General features: G+C 34.8%; 1 protein-coding gene across 9 annotated transcripts in view; it reads left to right on the plus strand.

Annotated features, from left to right (window-relative positions):
- Positions 1–22129, plus strand: part of LOC128855066 (ecdysone-induced protein 74EF-like) — a 94807-nt gene that overhangs the window by 22019 nt on the left and 50659 nt on the right. For 7 of the 9 annotated variants that reach the window (XM_054089662.1, XM_054089657.1, XM_054089656.1 and 4 more), the window contains one exon: positions 5377–6673. The exons of 1 other annotated variant lie outside the window; for it this stretch is intronic. In XM_054089662.1, coding sequence (XP_053945637.1) covers positions 5377–6558 — 1182 coding nt within the window. In that variant the 3' untranslated portion in view covers positions 6559–6673. Of the gene's footprint in view, positions 1–3782; positions 6674–22129 lie in introns of those variants that run through there. One more of the 9 variants, XM_054089654.1, reaches the window with a different exon arrangement.

Raw genomic sequence — 22129 nt, forward strand, 5'->3', positions numbered from 1 at the left:
GTGTATGAAGTAAACCACTGGTATAACAAAAAACAAAAAAAAATGCAGCTTTGTAGGGAAAAACAAAAACACTAAAAAGAAAGGCACATAAAAAAGCGTTTCGTTCGTGCTAATTTTCATCGTCTATATTGAGTTTGTAGCCCATTGTCACCAAAAAGTGAACCGGAGTTACCGAGTTTTGGCAAGTTCTAGAAATATCAAACCTTTTTATCCCAAATCTCAACACAGTCAACTTAAACGGCTGATTTTTTTTTAGCATTTGAGATAGATTTATATTCGAGGTTTGTTGACTAAAGGCGACGACTGCCAGAGCTGTGTGATTTGCTTTTGTTATTATTTCCTACTCCCATACAATGAAAATATTTACTTCGCTTGTCACATAAAATATGTGAAAAAAAAAAATAAATAAAAAAAAAATACTGGTCCTATTTAAATATGCCTCTCTTTTTCATATAGTACGGCTTTGCCTGCGCTTAAAAATGTCTGGTGCATTTCTGGTACGACTATCGCTGTTAACATAACAGTTGCTGTTAGATTATCACAGTTGAGTAAACTCCGTTTTGTGAGAGACTTACAACAGCAATTGCATGGGAAACTTGTACAAGGTTTATAAAAATCTGAAAAATTCTGAAAATTTTAAACTTTTTAATAAAAATTGGAAAAAATACAATAAAAATTTGGGTACGTCCATTATAGAGTGCAAGTTCAGCTCAAAACTCACGTTAATTTTTTAGAATGTATGTAGTAAAAAATACCATACTCCAGCTCTAGCTAATAGCCTATATGTGTGCTAAAGCAATTATATAACCATTGTTCTAAGCAGAGTACGTAAAATTTATTAAAATAAGTATGCAAATGTAAAATTGGACCTCTGTCCACTTTACACGTTGCTTGTCATTCTCATTCAGAAAATTCTGCTAAAATGGAAAAAAATTTTGCCGTAAAAGTGGTATTCAAAAAATAGATCAAATATATTAGTTTTTTTCTTACAAAAACAGGTATTCAAAATAGATCAAATATACTATTGTATTTTTTTATCACAAAATTATAACATTTTCTTTTACACTAATAATATTTTCCCTGACGGTCAATTGATTTGAAAATCAAGTTTTGCGTAATTCCCTAACCTCTTATTTTGTACCGCGAAAAAAGTTGCAACGACAGTGGTAAACTCTCCCCCCTTTCATCTCAGCATGTATAAGTACTTGCTTATAAGCTCTGTCACAGCCTTAGGGTGCGACCAGAGTGAACGCTGATGCCGAGCGGAGCCGAGCCGAGCTTATTGACGCTTATTTTCATGCGAGAAGAAAATTTGTATATAACACAGTGAATGCGAGAATCAGCGCTGAAATTCTGTTTATTCCATGTGTTTTGCTCTTATGTCATTTAATTTTGTTGTTCATTTGTGTTTATAAAATTGCTGTACACGGTAATGGATTCATCTGATGAAGAGTATTTTGCTTCTCCTAGTGTGATTAATGCAATTATTAGCACAAAAGAGTTTGGAAAACATCCAATTACACTAAAAAGAAGGAGATAGAAGCTGAATCGAAGAAGGTGCTGATGGTTATACCGGAAATGGACTATTTGGCATGTTTCGGCGATTGGAAAAATCGTTGGCATAGGTGTATTTTATCGAGAGGGGACTATTTTGAAGGGGATGAAATTGATTTACAAGAATAAATAAAGATTTTTCATTTTACAACCAAATTCACCTTACTTTTTGCCCACAGGTAAAAAAAGAAAATATTAATCCTGCCAATCCTAATAAGGATAATGGAAAACTTTTATCAAATTATTGCATTGTCATCGGTCCTTGATAGGTGTGCAAAATTTCAAGTCGATCAGATTTTTAGAAGCCAGTGAAAATTAAGCTCAAAGATTCCGTTACATACATACATACATACATACAACCCGACCTAATAAAAGTGTGTTAAAAACACAACTGCACTCTAAAAAGTAAACATCAACAATCCAAAAAAGCGAGCAAAACGCTTTGAAACTGTTTTCTCGCACTCATTGGCTTTGCTCTCTGCTCTTGTCGGCGCTCACTGTGTTATACACAAGCTTATTTGTATTGACTTGTATGTAATCAGTTTTATCGCACTGACAATCTCGGCTCGGCTTTCAGCGCTCACTCTGGTCGCACCCTTAACAAGGCATTCCTCGCTTCCTTAAAAATATAAATAAATAAACAAAATGACAAATTCTGCATTGCTTTTGATAAAAGGGCCACTACAAATATTTTTTAAGCAGTTTCACGTTGCCCCTTAAACTTTGAGTCGTGGTCTTTGTGAAGTTCAGCCCTCTAAACGGTGCTTTATGGTCTGCTCTTCTTCGACTTTACGGCTTCTTCTCAAGTCATATATCTGTAGGTTTAGTTAGAAGACATGATTGGCTGGTAGGCCATGTGCTCTCAGATATTTTCATGCTTATATTACACTTCTTGCGGGTTACGAGTAGTTGGCATACAAACTTGGCATAGTTGTCTGCAAATTTGGATGGAGTAATCCGTGGTTTTGCACTTTACAACAAATCGTATTTCAAACAAAGGATACTGGATGTGATTTGGCGACAGGGGCAAATTTGACCTTTACTGTCTAATCTTTAACCATTTTAACTATCAAATGAAAGAAAAAAAATGATCAGATGTGACTCCCGCTGATTGAAACTCCAAATTTACAGTTTTGTTCTAATAAAAGTGATAGATATGTATGTACATACAGATGTTCTGTTCTAAGCGAAATTTCTTATAGCTTCCAAACAGAGAGTTACAGTGGAAGCTGTAATTTACAAATTTAAATGTTTTGTGGTGGAGCTTACTTACAGTCGAGAGCGAAAAATTGCGAATAAGAACTACTTTGCGCTTATTATTTTATTAACTGATATTGAAGAATTCTTTAATACATTTTTAATTTTTTTAATAATTGTTTGTTTTTAAAAGTTTTAACTGTTCAAAACAAATTTAAACAGAACAGAACAACAACAGTCTTGAATTATCAATAAAATATATTTTAAATTTAAAAAATTTTAAATTACAATTTTTGTTTTTAAATTCAAAGTAGTTCTTACAATATCCGCTAATTATTATTTTTTTTGAATGCAACAAATATTAAAAGTAAAAAGCAAGTGTAAAGCATGTAAACTTAAAAGTAAGAAGTAAAAAAAAAAATTAATCAATAATGAATTATAAAAATTTAAAACAGTTCTTAAATATCAATAAAACATATTTTAAATTTTAAAATTAAAAATAACAAAATTAAAAGTGAAAATAATTATTAACTAATTTATTTAAATATCATTGGAAGTAAAGTATTAAACCGTTTTAATTAAGAATAAATTATAAAAGTTTAAAATAGCTCTTAAATATCACTTAAAATAATTTAAATTTAAAAATTAAAAATTTCAAAATTAAAACTATAAATAAATCTTATATATTTAACTAAGTTCTACCTAATTTTGCTATATAATTGAAAGTAAATTAAAAAAATTAATAAACTATTGAAAATCATCAAAATACGTAGTTTTAAAAAATCAATAAAAGTTATTTTAAATTTAAAAACTCAAAATTTGAAAAGTAAAAATAACACTTAACTAATTTATTTTTAATTTTTCGTTTGTAATGTTTGCAAATTAATTTGTTTAATAAAAACCGTAAAATAATTTCAATTTTAAATTTTATAAAAAGGATCTTAATGATCAAATTAGAAAAATTGTGTATCATAATTCGTTTTAATTTAAAAATTTAATTATCATTCACAATATTCTTACTTTTTGAAATAAAATAGAAAACTATTTGTATAAAAAAACAGTCATAACATTGGAGTTCAATTACAATTTTATGTGATGAAAATCGAAAAATGATTTGAATATCGCAATTTTGATGACAAAAATTTATAGTCATTACGATCTCTAAATGCGCATCTAGTAATAATATTTACTTGTTTATTTGTCTGTGAATAAATATATATTTACAGACTATGTTAAGCTAATGTGCAATAGTTTAATAATTACTGAGAAAAAAGTAATTTAGGCCTCGTCACTAAGATGCCATACGACCAAGTAAAATCACCACTAGAAGAATTGAAAAACAAATAAACTTCGGCAGCAGTACGAAGGTACAGGCTCTGAAAAGTTTAAAGATCTGAGCGCAGAACTTTCTGAACTCTCAAACCGGTTAGAGAGTTATATTTGGTACGTTCTTCAAATAATGAAAACCCATTTCTATAACTACGAATTTTTTTTTAAATATTCATTGGCACATACTTAAATTTATCGCAACACTTCATCCTCGTCCATCAGCTTAATACTTCAACAATGCAGAAAGGCATCCCAACAAAAAGTAAAAAAGAAAAAAAAGTTGAATAGCTATTCATTGGCGTTGAAATAGTTGCAATGGCAATCTTATGTAACTCTTTTTATATACGTTTATATATTATATTTATTTCCCTCTTCCCTTAAACAAATTTAATCTGCCATCACCAGATTAGTACCCGTTCTTTCGAACTCACATTTCGTTAACTGCAACTCTTGCAATTTAAAAAAAAAGACAAAAAAAACAAAAAAATATTTATACCTAAATTATAAGTATATACGAGTATGAAATATGGTATCTCAACCAACTACAACTAAGAATGTAGCGAGTTCTGAGTTTTTTTTCGACTTGTAGCTAACGCTTCACTGCATTTTCAGCTTTTCGTCTACTTCTTTCCGCTAAAACTTTTCATCTATCCTAACGCTACTTCACTAAGTTATTCTTGCATCTTTATTCGTTAAGCTTTCAGTCAAACTATATTCTATTTAAAATTTTTAATCTTCCTTCCATTGCTCACTCTCTCGCTTCAACTGGTAGTTGTTACACTTTAATACTTTTTAGCAACTATGCAAAGAAAATATATAATATTCTACTTTTCTTTTTTTGAAACAATAACTCAAGTAATTTTCACTTTTTTCCTCCACTTTCTTTGCACTTATTACTAGCAGCTGTTCACACCGTTTTTTTCTACTCTTGCTTCTTGATTATATCTCTTATCACTTCAGGTTCTATACTAATCTCTGCAACTCTTTTTTTCTTCACTAAATAACTTGCCTTATGTTTTTTGATTAAATCGATTATGTATAATATATATATTACATATATAAAATTTATATGCTCTCACTGGAAAAAGTTACTTATATATTTATCACAATCACCAATACACACGCGATTGTTAAAAAAAGATGTTAAAAAAAATATTAAGAAAAAATTAAAGTAAAAATAAAAATACAGCCGAATCACCTACACGTACGCACATATACACACACACAAATAATTCACTGCAATGCGATAAAAACCAAAAACAAAAACAATAACCAATGAACCCAACTTCACAACAGCAAATGCAATTGTTACAAGCACTACCGGCGGCGACGCACCTGCAACAGTTGCATCAGACGACACCACCTCCGCCGCCGCCGCCAACAATAGCGTCCGCTTACCAAGCATATCCGGCCAGCATGCTGCAGCAGCATACAGCGCAACACGCCCAGCAACAGCAGCAGCAATTCCAGCTGCAGCAACAATATCACTTTCAGCAGCAGCAACACCAGCAACAGCAACAACAACAGCATTTGCAAATGCTACAAACCTATATGCAATTGCAGGCGAATAATCTGGCTGCCGCCGCCACAAGTACACCCACCAAGTACCAAGCTGCTGCAGCGGCCGCAGCAGCCGCTGCCGCCGCCGCCTTACAGCACCAGCAACAACAGCAACAACAGCAACAACAACAACAACACCAGCAGTTGCACCAGCCAATGACATCGCCTCCACCACTGCCGCCGCAACAGCAATACTTTGCCACCACAGCGGCCGCGCCGCCACACCAGCTCACCATCATACCGGCGGCGGCCTGTAATGGTGCTGCTGCCGTCGCTGCCGCCATGTTTGCAACGGCCAATGCCGCAGCTGCGGCGAATGCCAACAATGTCGGATCAGTTGCAGTCACACCGGCAACCGCAACACCATCCAACAATGTAAATAATAACATGCTTAATCTATCTGCAACAACTAGTGCTCGTACTGTAGCCAAAACTGCAACTGCTGCCGGCGCCATTAAACGCAAAGGTGGCTGTGGCATCGGACTGTTGGCCGTGCCACACTACGCGCCCGTAACATATATGAAACGCCTCAATGGCAACAGCGTGCACAACGCCGTACTCCTCCAACACTATGGCGGTACTGGCCGACGCATGGCGGAGTCTGCAGCAGCAGCAGCAACAGCAGTCGCCGCCGCCGCTTTAGACTGTCGCGGTGATGACGAGTTGCGTTGTGCCACGGCAGCTGAAACAGTGCTGTACACTGCCAACGCCACCAAGCCAGCGGCAATGGATTTGGAGGAGGCGGAGTTGATTGATGAGGATGTGATTGCGGGCGCTGACGTCGCGTCGACTGGCAGCAGCTGCAGTTCGGTGCCTTCTGATTGTTCTTCTATGCCATCGCCATCCTCTGCTACTACTACTACCACTACTACTACTACTACACTCCACTTAACTTCTCCTAAAAAGGTTTGTGTCTGACACTCACTTTAGATCGCTCGCTTTCGTTCTATCTCTATAACTCTCAATTTCACTGCATCCAAACTATTTGCTTGCACGATTTTCGTCTGTTGTGTTCTAATAATAGGACTATGAATAAGTTCGTGCGGTTTTTTTTCGAAATTTGAAACTTTATTGACGTAAAATGGTTACAAATTTAATATTCAAAATATTGTCCATCGCTTACTACTACTTTTTCCCATCTTTCTGGCAATTCACGGATTCCCTTTGTGAAAAATTCGGTCGGTTTTGCCGCAATCCACGAATCGATCCATTTTTTGACTTCATCGTAATTACGGAAGTGCTGGTCAGCCAGGCCATGTTGCATCGATCGGAAGAGATAGTAATCGGATGGCGCAAGGTCTGGACTATACGGCGGGTGGGGTAGGACATCCCATTTGAGCGTTTCTAAGTATGTTTTGACCACTTGTGCAACATGTGGCCGAGCATTGTCATGTTGCAAAATAACTTTGTCGTGTCTATCGGCGTATTGCGGCCGTTTTTCTCGCAGTGCTCGGCTCAAACGCATCAATTGTCGTCGGTAGACATCCCCCGTAATCGTTTCATTCGGTTTCAGTAGCTCATAATACACAACACCCAGCTGGTCCCACCAGATACACAGCATAACCTTCAGGCCATGAATATTCTGCGCCGACGTCGATGTTGAAGCATGGCCAGGGTATCCATACGTTGCCCGACGTTTTGGATTGTCGTAATGGACCCACTTTTCATCGCCAGTCACAATTCGATGCAAAAAACCCTTTCTTTTGTGCCGTTGAAGCAGTTGTTCGCATGCCATAAAACGGCGTTCAACGTCTCTTGGCTTCAATTCATACGGCACCCAATGGCCTACCTTTCGGATCATTCCCATGGCTTTTAAACGTTTGGAAATGGTTGATTGATCAACTCCCAAAGTTTTTGCAACCTCTTCTTGCGTTTGAGCCGGATCTTGATCGAGCAATTCCTCCAATTCGGTATCCATGAACTTTGGCGGCGCACCCTCGCGTTCTTCGTCTTCCAAGCCAAAATCACCACTTTTAAAGCGTGCAAACCACTTCTGGCACGTTCGCTCAGATAGAGCATGCTCACCATAAACTTCCACCAAGATACGATGACTTTCGGCTGCTTTTTTCTTCATATTAAAATAATGAAGAAGAATTCCCCGCAAAAACACATTATTTGGCACGAAATTCGACATTTTCAAGTGTGGTAAAAATATTGTTGTTTACGCTTCAAATAAAAAACTTATACTGACGTTTGTGCCTTACGACAGTAGCTCTCCAATGAATGTTTGGAAATGTGGATCGATGGAATAATAATCAAGTTACGCCATCTGTTGTAAAACCGAAACGAACTTATTCATAGTCCTATTACTTTAGTTGCTTTCGTGGCTGATCACTTCGAGTAGATAGCTGTTTTTTGTATCGCTCTTCATAGCTTAGGGCTGTATAAACATTACTAACCAGTGGCTAAGTACTGAGTTGCTTGATTGTAGCAAATCTTTTTTTTTTTCAATATTGTTTGTAAATATATTTTCACTTTATTCTACTAACAGCTTGATTTTCTTTTGTGCGCTTGAATGCACAATTTTCTGAATCTATGAAATATTTTCTCATTTCTAAATAAAGCTCACTTCACCAGCTACAGTCTACAATCTTGCTCTTCTAAATGTTTGTGATAGACCTTCAGTATCTGTTAAATTTTGTAATTTTTAAAGGCAATCAAACGTGAATGTTATAATGTTGTGCGATTGTCAAGCGTGCGATTTACATTATACGATTTTAATAAGAATAACAAAAAAATAATAAAAGAAATACAAACAAAAAAAAATTATATACTTATATTCCAAATATATTTCCGTTTTTAGTTTTATTTAAAGAAGAACTACTTGAAGAATCAATAAACTTTAAAACTTCAGCTCAAAAATGCAACTTTACTCAAATACCTACTTTTTTTAAATGAATTTCAGCCATGTTAACCTTCCATGTACTTCTAGATAATTTTCAAAAATTTAATAAAAATGTGCATTGCTTTCACTGAAGATGAAGCTGATTACATAAACTTCGAAACAGTTTTAGCAATGGATGGATACTTAGCTATTAAAAATCAATGCCATATCTTTAAGGCTTACAAATAGTACGCACTCCGATTTTATAGAACATATCAACATTTTTTAGATTACAAATACGCGATGTCAATGACGTCACAAAATATATTTGTCTATATATCCTACATCATCACACATCAGTTATGGTCACTCATAATTGGAGCTACTACTATAAAGGAGCACCGAAACTACCTTGCAGTCATACCTACTGATTGTGAACTACTTTTCCGATAGTTTGTTTTGCAGCTAAAATGAATTAACTACTCTGTCTCGACATAAGCATAAAACCAGTGAATGAAGTAGCTAGCTCATACATCAGTGTTGCAGCAATTCAACCTTTCAACTTTCCGACTTTTGTCCCGTGTCTTGAAACTTTTTAATCTTTCATTTTTGTTTTATTCATTCAAGGAGTAAGTAATTGAGGCATATAAAATTATTATTTTTTGTAATGAACGCCGTTTAAAGTGGAATTGACTTATTTTGAAAACTGTGTTGTTAAAATACAAAAAACAGTTTTTATTGTTGTTACAGCAAAATGGGTCGTTATACTTTTGAAGATTGATTTTTTCCGATGCGATCCAATTTGCTACCAACTTCGAGGTGTGCTTTGGCTCGTTATCTTGTTGGAACGACCACGAAAGTGGCATATTCCACTTAGCATGGGGAACCATCACGCTCTCTAGTAGTATATTTTGGTATACAAACCTATCCATAATTCCATCTATTAATTGGAGAGGTCCAACACCAAACCCGCAAAAACAACCCCACATCATAATACCACCTCCGCCATGCTTAACCATATCTTTGCAGTATAGAGGATCTAAACATTTATTTTCTGGCCGGCGAACTCTTCTCATTCACTAATGAGTTAATGTACTCCCGAGCGAATTTCGACTGCTTTAGCCAATTTTTTGTGAAAATATTGTAAATGGCTTTTTTTGCTGCTCTATAACTGTTCAGTCCACCTGCACATGCTCTGTGTTGTATAGTTCGGCTGCTAACCTTTAAGTTCAGCTCTTTAACTTTACCTGCTGCCGACTTCTCTGGATCTTTCTTCAATTCTATCTATATTTTCGAGTCTTCGTGCTGTGTAGTACCTTCGAGTCGTCATCCACGGTGAAGAGTTTCAACACTTCCAGTTTCTCGGAATTTTTTATAATGAAACTAACTGTTGATTTTTTCATTGCGAACTTTTGACAAATATCCGTTTGCGATAAACCGTGCTTGTAGTCGTTTATAATTAGCTTCTTCAATTGATCTGAATGTTTTTTCCCGCCATTAGCACGTTTTTTTAATAAAAGACCAGAATTCTAGAATTTTCAATAGGAAACTACTATTGACTCTTATTCCAACGCTCACAGTGACCACAATAAAAAAGAATATCATAGTACACATGGCTTGTCCAGTACCAAAAAAATAACGGAATTTTGGTCGCCTACTTCGATAAACTGTGACGAGTCCAATATGTTTTGTCGCACTGGATATTGTATATGTTTGCCTTTTTTCGCATGTAATGTATATTAATACAGTCTTATCTTAGCAAATATTTTTTATGTTTTCATATAACAACTGGTTGCTTTTCCTTTCTGTGATATTTTTTTCTTATTTAAAATAATATTTGCAAGAAAAAGAAATAGCTTCACTTATAGGTATCAGCCCAATATGTTTTGTCCGACACCGTATTTCCGAATGACTTTGCTCTCCATTTGTGCAAGAGCAATTTTTGCAAGCAATTCAACAGAACTTGAGGATTCTTGCTCGCATTCTTCCGCTATTACATTAGAAAGAAGACTGATATTTAGCTTTCTTCTCTATCCACGATTCTTTCCAAATTCTTTACCAGCACTGCAGAAATATCTTTCTCTTTATCACCACTATTGCAAACTTCCTAAAAATCTTTCAATGGATTGGATTACCAAGCCTAGCTCTTGTGGTCTCATATATAAATTTACTACCACGATTGCCCAGGGTTGCCCATAAACAAGTAATTTAACCTTCATGTGCCCGGGATATAAAACTTGCGTACCCGGTCGGCTTACTACATTTGTAGTAACTACGTAATTGCATGCAAAACCAATGTAATGTTAAGAAAAAAAGACTTGTATGGTGTACGTATGTAATAACCTTTTTATTTAAAAATATTGAATTCAGGTGATAATTTTAATACAAAAAATGTTTTAATTTTCAGAAGTTGAACAGCATTTTCCCAAAATATATGTTTCGGCATGTGCATTACACACTGCTTTTTTGCACCAACTACAGATTTTTCGTGTGTTGTTACGACTTCCTATTTCACACTATTGACAAGGTACAGGATATTTTGGTAGTTTATCGTTGGAAATATCAGGTAAAATAGATGAATCAACATTAGATGTAGCAGAAAGGGATCAATTGCTGGCATAAAAAGCTGCTTAGACAAGCTCCGCAAGAACTTTCGTCGCGCGTCTCATGGTTATGGGTCAAATGCGTCGGTTATATGGATTGTTTTCCGAGTAAATGATGAATGATGCAAGTGCACTTATGTCCAGCATGTTATAAAACAAGGCCAAGGGCCAACGCAATGTTTTGCGTTTCGTTGAATATGCAGAAAGCATTTTATCCATTGCGTCGACGCCTCCTTTGTTTGCATTGTAATCAAGGGTGTATTGCGGCTTGTTTTTCTTTTCAGCTACAATTGAATTTGTCAAAGGTGTGATGGCAAGTATTATAACTGATCTGCCTCTTTTTGGAACATAAGATACCAAAGAAAACTTTCCATCGAGAAACCCGAAAATGGAAGATTCTTCAGCACGATTGCGGTCAGCCTTCATTTCATATGGTACAAACGTTTTATTTTGACGAACAGTACCAAGAATAGCAATAACTTTGGACATTAAGTACTTGCCTAAGTTTAGCGATGTAAAAAAAATTTCACAAATAATAGTCCTTCCGGTGTTCTCCCAATGGCATACTAACCTTTGCACAACACCGACCAGCTCGACCAGCATTTGAGTTTTTTCCAGTATATATTTCACTTTTGAGTGGATAGAACGACTTAGCATCGCATGCAAACCAAACTTTATCCAATACTTGGCAGGCTTATAGGGTATGTACTGAGTAAGCCTAGTTCGACCGCGATAAGCAAATAATTGTTCATCCACGGCAATTGGTCCAGATGGTTGGTAATATTTGCGCAGATTTGCGTTCATTTGTGTCCACAATTCAGATATTGGAGCAGCCTTATCGGCTTCTAGCCTAACTGCTCTTGTACGCTCGCTTTCAAATCTAATGAATCGAACAATTTCTTTGAAGCGTGGCTTAGGCATTACTGCTCGATAAAAGCAAACGCATTCTTGGCTCCATAGCACATCCACATCTTCGTCATTTGATTTATTTACACCTGCTAGATACACAAGACCTATAAATGCTCTTAGTTCAATTAAGGTTAATTTCTCCCAGATTCGTGTTGCGACAAGCTGAAGTCAACTATAAAATACTATTTTGCATACATTTTATATGGTTACTACAAATGTAGTAAGCCGGCCGCAAGATGATGTTTTTTTTCAAGTAGGGTCTAGAGGTCAGGCAAATAATAGTTCGAGTGTTATTATACTCTTAATTGACTTTGATTTGATAATCAGGAAGCTACTAAAAAATTCGGGCATTGTTGTTTCGGAACATTTTTTTTTATCTCACTTTTTTTCAAAATTTACTACAAATGTAGTAAGCCGGGCACATGAAGGTTAAGTAACACAGTAGATTTGTGTGCAAGTTACCAATATTAAAAACGATCATTAATGGAGTTTAGTAACTAACAAAAAAAACCAAAAAATGCCGACGGTTGGTAGTTAACCATCGAAATTACTCTCAGGCAACTTAGGGATCGAAAAGGATAACAAATTCGTAAACCGCAGTATTGTTTGCACCAGTTAATGACTAGTTGGTTATGGGCCTAAACAGCAGACGTTTGGTGCCATCGACATTTATATTCATTTCATATTCAAAGTTCAGAGTGCAAAGTAGAAGTAGAACAGTTGTATTCCAAGCACCTCTAATTGATCGCTTTGCAATAGGTACAATTCTAGTTACTCTCGAACTAGTATGATTTCGGGCATTAAATACCTGTCCTATCATTCAAAAGCATTTTGACATTTCCCTCCAGAGTAACAGTTCGATGTGAATATAAGCGCTGGCTTATTGAAAAATAAATTAAATGCTCTCTCGAAAAATCTATTAATTTTGTTGTTGATAAAAATCATTAACAAATTATTGTGTGGGTAAAATACCCATTAATTAGCTGGATATCTGTGCAAATAAGTGCTACCTACAACGACTGAATTTAATATAATTTTATGTTAAGCATTGGAGCTGGTGTCCTGGGTCAGCTAATAATTTGTATAGTCTTATGAAAATAATTTCCCTTAATTTATTTTTAAGCTTCAGGGACCATTGGGTGCCATAATTTAATACTTACTAAATGCTGTATTTGTTGTTTTTTGATTTACAGACCATTATCCTTTCTGAGTGCTTGATTATTGAAAGTGATACGAATTCATGGAAATTTCATTTATTTTTCCACTACTACACTAAAAAAGGTACGAAAATAGTAAATACCACCGCAGACACAAATATGTGACTTACATACATACATACATATTCATGTATTTATTTACTTCGATATCACACGTTGATATCTACACACACATAAGAACTCATTTCTCTATAAAACTGTTGCCATTTAATGGGAACGCGATCGCCTGTGCAAGGATAATAAAAGTAAACAAAAATATTTGTCCAAACACACATGCATACGTAAATAGATATGTATGTGTATAGGTAGGTGTGCGTACTAAAAAACAGCAGTTGCGTTTGTTTTGTGTGTGTGTGCGTTTGTGTGTTGGCGGTTGTGAGGTGTTGTCCATTATTATTTGTTGTGGCATTGCTAAAGTAAATATTGATTGAACTTTTTGTTTTTAAAGTGCCGTTACTCAGCACACTGCATACACTCACACACACACGTGCGCTTGTGCAGCGAACCTTTGATTTGCACAAATTCTATTTACTTTTGGCATAAATTAAATGCTCCGCATTTCGAAATTAATTACCAAAAGTTATTAGCAGTGATGAGTTTTACTTTGCATGCTTGGCAAAAGCAACAACTATCCAGAGCAGGTGGTAGTGTGAAATTTACTTGCAAATAGCGGCAAATTTATAAAACCAACACACAAATTTTGCCTGCGTTTTTTTATTTATTGTGTAATTTGAACTATTTTTTTTTACAAAAATATAGTTTATTCTCTTACAAAGACTGTGATAATCCATGCTTCAAACATTGTACAAGTTTGCATTAGCCCAAATTTTGTTAGGTTTTTGGCAATTTTTTTTACTGACGGCTCCTTATAAAAAAAAATCGGCCGTGCACTTTTCTCCTGATACTACCCAAAAAAAATTAATCATTTTTATTTTGTCATTTTTAGTAATTAGCTTTGAAATTAACCATTTAATATCATTGGAAGAAATGTACAATATAAATAAAGTGTAAAGTTTGTAAAAATTCGGGAAGTTTTCATTAAAATTTCAAAATTTTTACTTTTATATACAAACTAGCTTTAACCTGCGGCCCTGCTCGCGTAGGTGTAGTTTTGTAGATATGTAAGATATGTATATAAAAGAATTACAAACAATAATTTCATAGAAAATAATTTTTTATTATTAACCATAATATTACAATACCCGGCATCCGTTGCTATGCCTCGTTGAATAAAATCAAAACAACCCATCAGAAAAATATCAAGCAAAATTATTTTTATTAATTTTCTATCTCAAACCGTTTTTTAACTTTGCATTTGGGTCATAGTTGAACAGTGGGAAATAGGAAAAACTAAGATTTTTTAGATTAATATTCGATTACTAGTGACGAATGAGAGTGGTGGCGCGGCCTGGGGGCTGTGGGAAGGGAGTTCCATCATAAAAATATGCCTATAACCTTCATTGGGAGAAAATACAAATGTATACAAATTTTTACGTCATTTGGTGTTGTCGTTTCGTAGTGATACGCGTACAACGTACAGACATTCACCTTTATAGTAAAGATTGCGGGTATGCAGTTCTATAGGGCATTGAATTTTTGGTATAATAAAATGCAAGTTTCAAGAGGTTCAAAAAACGCGTTGACCTTTGACGATTTTTTCTGCTGACGGTGTTCGGTGCACACTGTGACTTTTTATCGATTTAGGATTCCAAAATTAAAAAAAAAAAAGTTCTGCGAAAATGATTTTCTTTCGGTATGTTGTGTAAAAATTACCAAATTTTACGACAGTGTGCTCAAAATTTATCAAAACAATAGTTTTAAGAAAGATAACCGTTTACAAACACAAGCCGGTGCGTCAATTGAATAATTTTTATTTATTATCCGAACATCGCTGTGAAGTTTGTCAAAAGATATAATACGAATAAGTATCAATTTCATAAAATTGAGTATTTGCTGATTAAATTTCAACAATTTTGTACTTCAGGGGTAAGTAAGAGGGTTATAAAGTTTTTACTATCGATACAAATCCGCTCAGTAAAATATCACTAAAACAGCCATAGCTTAATATTATTTTTGATATTTTACTGAGAAAAACTTATATTGGTCCATCGAGTTCCGTCCATTCTTTAACAGCGAAACGACCTTTAGGATTCTGTGTTTCAGATACTGGAATAAAATTTTGCTGCAATTTGCACCCACAGCTTTAAAAGAAGTTTTCATGGCGATTCCTCGGAAAGAACTTTTTGAAATTTGGCTGACGAGCTCAAAAGAAACGCGTCGTGATGCGGTGTTAGAGAAAATTTTTGCGGTGATCGGAAGAGACTTGGATACTAAAAAGCTAGGAGAGCGTATAAAAAAACTGTGTTACCAATTTTCTTCAAAGTGGGAGGGGTCTTGCCGAGTTAAGGCCCGTGTTCTAGCTCGTAATTATAGTTGGTTTTCCAAGAGTGAAGACTTTGGAAAATACCGTCTTGATGTTGGGCCATCAACTTCATCCTCTATTAGATCCAATGTAGGTAGACCACATGTGGCGTTTTCCGATTCTTCTCTTCGCACAAAGAAAAGAAAAGCAAAGAGTCTTTTAGCAGTATCAAATAGCGAACAAGTGTTAATGGCGGCAGAAATGGGACTTAGATCAAACGGTAAGAGAAATTCCGCAATATTATTTAATGAGCTGTGTTTGTCTTCACCGTCAAGAGGTACTGTGTTGAAAAAATCTGGACTTTCGAAAGAGCGCAACAAAAGTTTATCACCAGACCAAGCACTTGCGCTGATAATAGATGCAAATGATTCAACACATGACTATAATATGCATAGACAGTATACAGCAGAAATAAATCCCAAATTATATCCGTCGTACTGCATAAGTCCAAAGCTTTATGTTACCCAGAAAAAATCACAGTAACCGAAACGTATGCCGAAATTGAGTTGCAAGCGCTTATTGATCATAGTATAAAAAGGTTGTGTAACGCACAAAAAGAAGTACTGCTGTCGATTCCCAGTATTCAAGAAGTTTTCGTGACTTTCAAATGGGGTTGCGATGGCTCGGAGCAAAAACGGTATAAGCAAAAGTTCAGCGAAGAAAATCAATCTGATAGCAGCATGGTTTTTGTTTCACTCGTACTTCTCCAAATGTATACTCTAGTTAATGAACGTAGAGTTGTTATATGGAAGAACCCTGTTCCATCATCAACCAGATATTGCCATCCCATTAAATTTTTGTTTGAAAAAGAAACGCGAGATGCTATTGTGAGAGAAGTAAAGATTGTGGAAGACCAAATTTCTAATCTTCTTCCTACAATAATTAAGATGGAAAATTTAAACTTTAAAGTTACTAGTACACTAATTTTGTGTATGATTGAGGGTAAAGCATGTAATGCTTACTATTAATAAAATAAAGATTAGTGACATATTTATCATTGAAACAATTTGTGATTATCTCCTTCATTGAGCAGTATAATGTAGTATAAAAAGGTACCCAGGGGCTGAATGAAAACTTTTAAATATTAGTCATAAGCCTCTAAGCTAAAGTTAAGAAATCTAAACAATTTGTATTTAAAATGGCACTGGAAAATGCTTTTAAAGTAGAAAATATGATTATGTGAAATTTTACCTTATATGTGGGCAAGGAGAAAAAGTTGGCGTATCACGCCCATTTTTATTCTCAAATCAGATTTAGGTATCTACAACCACACTGCAAAATTTGAAATGAATTGCTCCATTGGTTTGGCTGTTATTAATTTTGGCATCCTAAAAGTGAAAAAAGTCACACTGTGCGGTGTTTTGTTCCATATAAAAAGATGTGGAGTTGCCGTTAAATGGAGAGTGCGAAAAAATTCTCAAAAATTGGTTTCGTTCTGAATCGACTTGAAATTTGCACTTTATTTAATTAAAATAAATAAATATTAATTCAAATTCAATAAGCTATGAAATGAAACAGCATCTATGAAATGAAACAGGCAATTAAAAAATTCCCAGTAAAAAGTTTGAAAATTTAATAATTTTTTTTTAATTTTAATTTTGCCAAATTTTTACAAATTTTTTAGAAAGTTCGAAAGTTTGCTTTATATGGTTCTTGTTGTATCTGAACTACACTTTTATACTTATAAAAAAATAATTGAAATCGAAAATACTTTTATAAAATAATAATTGAAATTTTAATAATTTTTTTTTTTAATTTTAATTTTCCCAAATTTTTACAAATTTTTTAGAAAGTTCGAAAGTTTGCTTTATATGGTTCTTGTTGTATCTGAACTACACTTTTATACTTATAAAAAAATAATTGAAATTGAAAATACTTTTATAAAACAATAATTGAAATTTTAATAATTTTTGTTTTTTTATTTTAATTTTGCAAAATTTTTACAAATTTTTTAGAAAGTTCGAAAGTTTGCTTTATATGGTTCTTGTTGTATCTGAACTACACTTTTATACTTATAAAAAAATAATTGAAATTGAAAATACTTTTATAAAATAATAATTGAAATTTTAATAATTTTTTTTTTTTTAATTTTAATTTTAATTTTGCCAAATTTTTACAAATTTTTTAGAAAGTTCGAAAGTTTGCTTTATATGGTTCTTGTTGTATCTGAACTACACTTTTATACTTGTAAAAAAATAATTGAAATCGAAAATACTTTTATAAAATAATAATTGAAATTTTAATAATTTTTTTTTTTAATTTTAATTTTAATTTTGCCAAATTTTTACAAATTTTTTAGAAAGTTCGAAAGTTTGCTTTATATGGTTCTTGTTGTATCTGAACTACACTTTTATACTTATAAAAAAATAATTGAAATCGAAAATACTTTTATAAAATAATATAATAATTGAAATTTTAATAATTTTTTTTTTAATTTTAATTTTAATTTTGCCAAATTTTTACAAATTTTTTAGAAAGTTCGAAAGTTTGCTTTATATGGTTCTTGTCGTATCTGAACTACACTTTTATACTTATAAAAAAATAATTGAAATCGAAAATACTTTTTTAAAATAATAATTGAAATTGTCAAATCTTACGCCATGCTCGCTTTTGTTGGGCGTCATAGCTCCGATTTCTCCGTAAATGGTGTAGCCTCATAATTAGACCAGAGCAGTGTGAAAAAATTACCGTTAGGTGGCGCTGGAATCGAGTTATAACTAAAATGCGTATTTATGGGATAATTTGACTCATATTTGGAATGCGTATTGATAATAATAACCGAAATCTATCCAAAAAATTTAATCGCTAAGTGACACTAGTGTCAATTTGATGCTTCTTCTGTTCAGCTGAGGAGTTGGCGAAGAACACTTTTCATAAATTCGCATTAAATGAAGACGAAACACATTTTCTGTTAGTCCTAAGATTTAAAGACTTAATCACACATGCAAGATAATATAACTTATAAAAAACTCAATATAGAGAAAACTTCTTCCAATATTTTGTGAAGCAGCTAATGGCAGACGAACCAATGTGTCGGCAGGACGACGTCTGCGGCGTTGTTGTTGTTGTAGGAGCATAAACATACCCCATACTTACATACGGGGAATGCTGCTGGAGTGACAGTCCTTGGCCGTATATAAATCCGGGTCGGTTCGGTAACGTAGAACCGGCTGTCGTCCAAACGGACAGCCGGGTCTGCTAGTTTAGTGTAAAATGTTTATAAAGCGATATTATTTAATCTCCTCTTTTAATTTTTCTTTCAAAAACCAAAAACAAGAGAGATAAATATATTTGTGTTAACTATTTTTTTGTTTTAATTTTGGGGCGTTTTCTTTAGAATTTGAATTGATTCATTAATTTTGTTTTTCAAATAAAGCATAGGGTTTCAATGGGACTATAAGTATAAAACGCGTGTTTTTGCGTAATTTTTTTAACTAAACAAAAATAATTTCGAGTGATGGAAATCTTTATTTTAACCTTTACGTGCTGCATTCCTTGTGTGTTTGCATACTTCAGTTGTGTAGTTACCAAGTATCAAATATGACAGACGTTCGACGCCATTTGAAAAAATTATAAGTCTTCCGGTAGGACGATTAATTTTGCGCCATCTTGTATATATTCATTTATATACGTACGTGCAAAATTTCAAAACTCCATCTGTACTAATGAAAAACTAGAGATTCCTTGTCCGCAAAACAACTTTACATATTTTTCACAATGCAACGCTTGAATTCGCTAGCAAGCCAGCCAAATTAAGTCGGTCCTTTGCCATTGGCGCATTGCATTTAATGCAACATAATGAAGACAATAATTTCTTATACACCCACCACAACAAAAACGTTTAAATATTTTTCGTAGTCAAATGCATGTAAATACATATCATCAGCGTGTATGTGTATGTGTGTGTGTGTGTGTAGATGAGGGTGTACTAGCTTCGTTCACGACCTGTAGTTACTTTAAAAATTCATTTTAAATTGCAGTCACCGCCATTCCGCGCCACAGTGTTTTCAAAACAATCAACCACCACAACAACAACACCACAATACCACTACCAACACCGTCGAGAAGGGCAAGCGATGAAAACTCTAATTTTATACGTGCATAGTAAATATACAATACGCAAATAGCAATAGCCTGCTATTACGGCCCGCTTATACTCCAAGCACCAATAGACTTTATTGAGGCCATATCGACTGATATTCATTCTGCAGGTATTCTTTGGCATAAGCGGCCGCAACCGCCCGCTCTGGGCCACGTCATTATCATTGTGGGCGCACATGTACATATGTACGTATGTGTGTGTGTGTTTGGTTCACCACTTACGCTGTTACGCACACGCAAACACCCATTTCTGCTCATCGCATAGACAATTCAATTCACTCATTCACAGACAGACAGCCCCAGCAATCTTCTTTGAACGTGTGTGACGTGTGCTTGTATTGGTGGTTAGTCGTGCGCACACTTGTAAAGGCGATCTGTGCTGGCTTTTGCGGTTTCTGGTAGGAATTGACTCCATTAAATATTGCCACACAAACGTACGTAAATTCATATGTGTATGTGTGTGTGATCATGGGTATATGTATATATATATATATATGTGTGGTTTTCGTAGTGGTATGTGTTAAAGGTGCAATCCTCTTATTTGCACCACAGAAACCAGCCGTTCCAGCGGACAATATTTTGGCCACATCCTGTGCGTGTGTGTGTGTGTTGCTGGAGCAGTGCCAACACGCATGCAAGTGCATCACTTATTTATGGTGGAATACTATAATTGATTGCTTAAATTGAATTTCAATAACCGTAGGACATCAATATTTTTGACTAATTAGAGCAAATGTCGAGTCAATTGGTGATTTTTGGATAGAAAAAGTTCGCAGAAACCTGTGTTTTGCAGTTTGAAATTTGAGTGATAGGTGCTAAAAGAAAATATACGGGCGTCATAGCCGAAGGGATTGGTGCGCGACTACCATTCGGATTTCAGAGAGAGAACGAAGGTTCGAATCTCGGTGAAAGACCAAAAATGAAGAAAACGTTTTTTCTAATAGCGGTCGCCTCTCGGTAGGAAATGGCAAACCTCCGAGCGTATTTCTGCCATGAACAAATTCCTCATCAAAAAAAGTAGTACACATAACAAAAGTGAAAGACAAAGAAAGAGGGAGAGACGCGAGAAAGAATGCGAGAGGGAGAGAGAAAGAATATATATCTAAATAAATTCACAATATTTGCAGAGAATACAAATAGACAATATTTACAAAAAAGGGAAAAGGGTCGACCGGTGTAGGTAAATGCCGAACAAAAACCTGGCAACAACGCGCACTACTCTGACCGCTTATTACCCGCACAAACGCAGCGATTCCAGGACCGCAACAACGGCACAAATTACCGCAAGGCAATACCAATAAATCCGACGTCGGAATGGATAACACTTTATAGTACGCTCAAGCATTATCCAGGGAACAGAAATAAGCGCCAGAAAGTAGGCACCAAAAAAAAACGCCAAAAAATTGGGGCTACAAAACGCCCCAAACTGCAGGCACCAAGGATATATAACGCCAAAAAGTACGCACCAAAAATAATTTTTCCTACAAGTTTGCACCAACAAACAAGCGCCAAAAAGTAGGCAGGGTTATTTGTAATTAGAAATTAGCAAGCACAAGGAAAAACTCAGGAAAAAAATAGCCTAAAGTGTATCTAAGATATGTATAGCTCTCTCTCCCTTTTCCTCTACGTTATATCTCTTTTCTCTCTCGCGGCACGAAAATGCCCAAAACGTTGCATGGGCTTGAAATTTTACTCTCCATTCTCGCTCGTCCATCGACGCCTAAGAAGTTTCACTTCAAAAATATCTGCCGTTCGGAGTCGGCTTGACACTGTAGGTTCCTCCATTTATGAGACAACATCAAGACTCATGCAACAAATAGGCACATATGTTTAGAATTGCCAAAGCAATTTCAATAAAATATCAAAAATATAGAAAATCAAAATATAAAAATCTTTACAAATATTTTACCCGTTTCTCCAATGATTTCCAGGCATACTTGTCCGATGCTTCTAAAGAGTAAGTGAAATGTAGCTATCTCTTTACCGTTGCTCTCCTAACATCTCCAGTGTGACTTCTTTGCTAAAGAAATGTGAATCAAATGCCTGCGCGGTTTTTGTAATTTGCGTTTTTCATAGCGTACGTCCCGCTGGATTTTATATCTGATTTAATTTCATTTGCATGTAATAATTAAAAAAAAAAAGAAAGAAATTCTCATGTCGAATGCCGTTTTCGATAAGGTATGCTAAGAAATGTTGATAAATCACTTGCATGGCGAAGAAGTGAGAAAGTATCACAAGGCGAGAAAATATTCTTTGCGGTACCAGCTGGTGGTAGCATAGGAAGTAGAAGGTCTGCGCTGCGTTGAAAATATCAGGTGGAGAAGGGTATGTCCAACTGGTGGTGGTTAGCACTGAAGCCAAGAAGCCGAGTGCTGTACTTCTGCTTTTGTTTTCCTTATATTAATAAAGCATA

This window comes from Anastrepha ludens, chromosome 2 (genome assembly GCF_028408465.1).
Source record: "Anastrepha ludens isolate Willacy chromosome 2, idAnaLude1.1, whole genome shotgun sequence".
In the NCBI taxonomy this organism is placed as follows: Eukaryota; Metazoa; Arthropoda; class Insecta; order Diptera; family Tephritidae; genus Anastrepha; species Anastrepha ludens.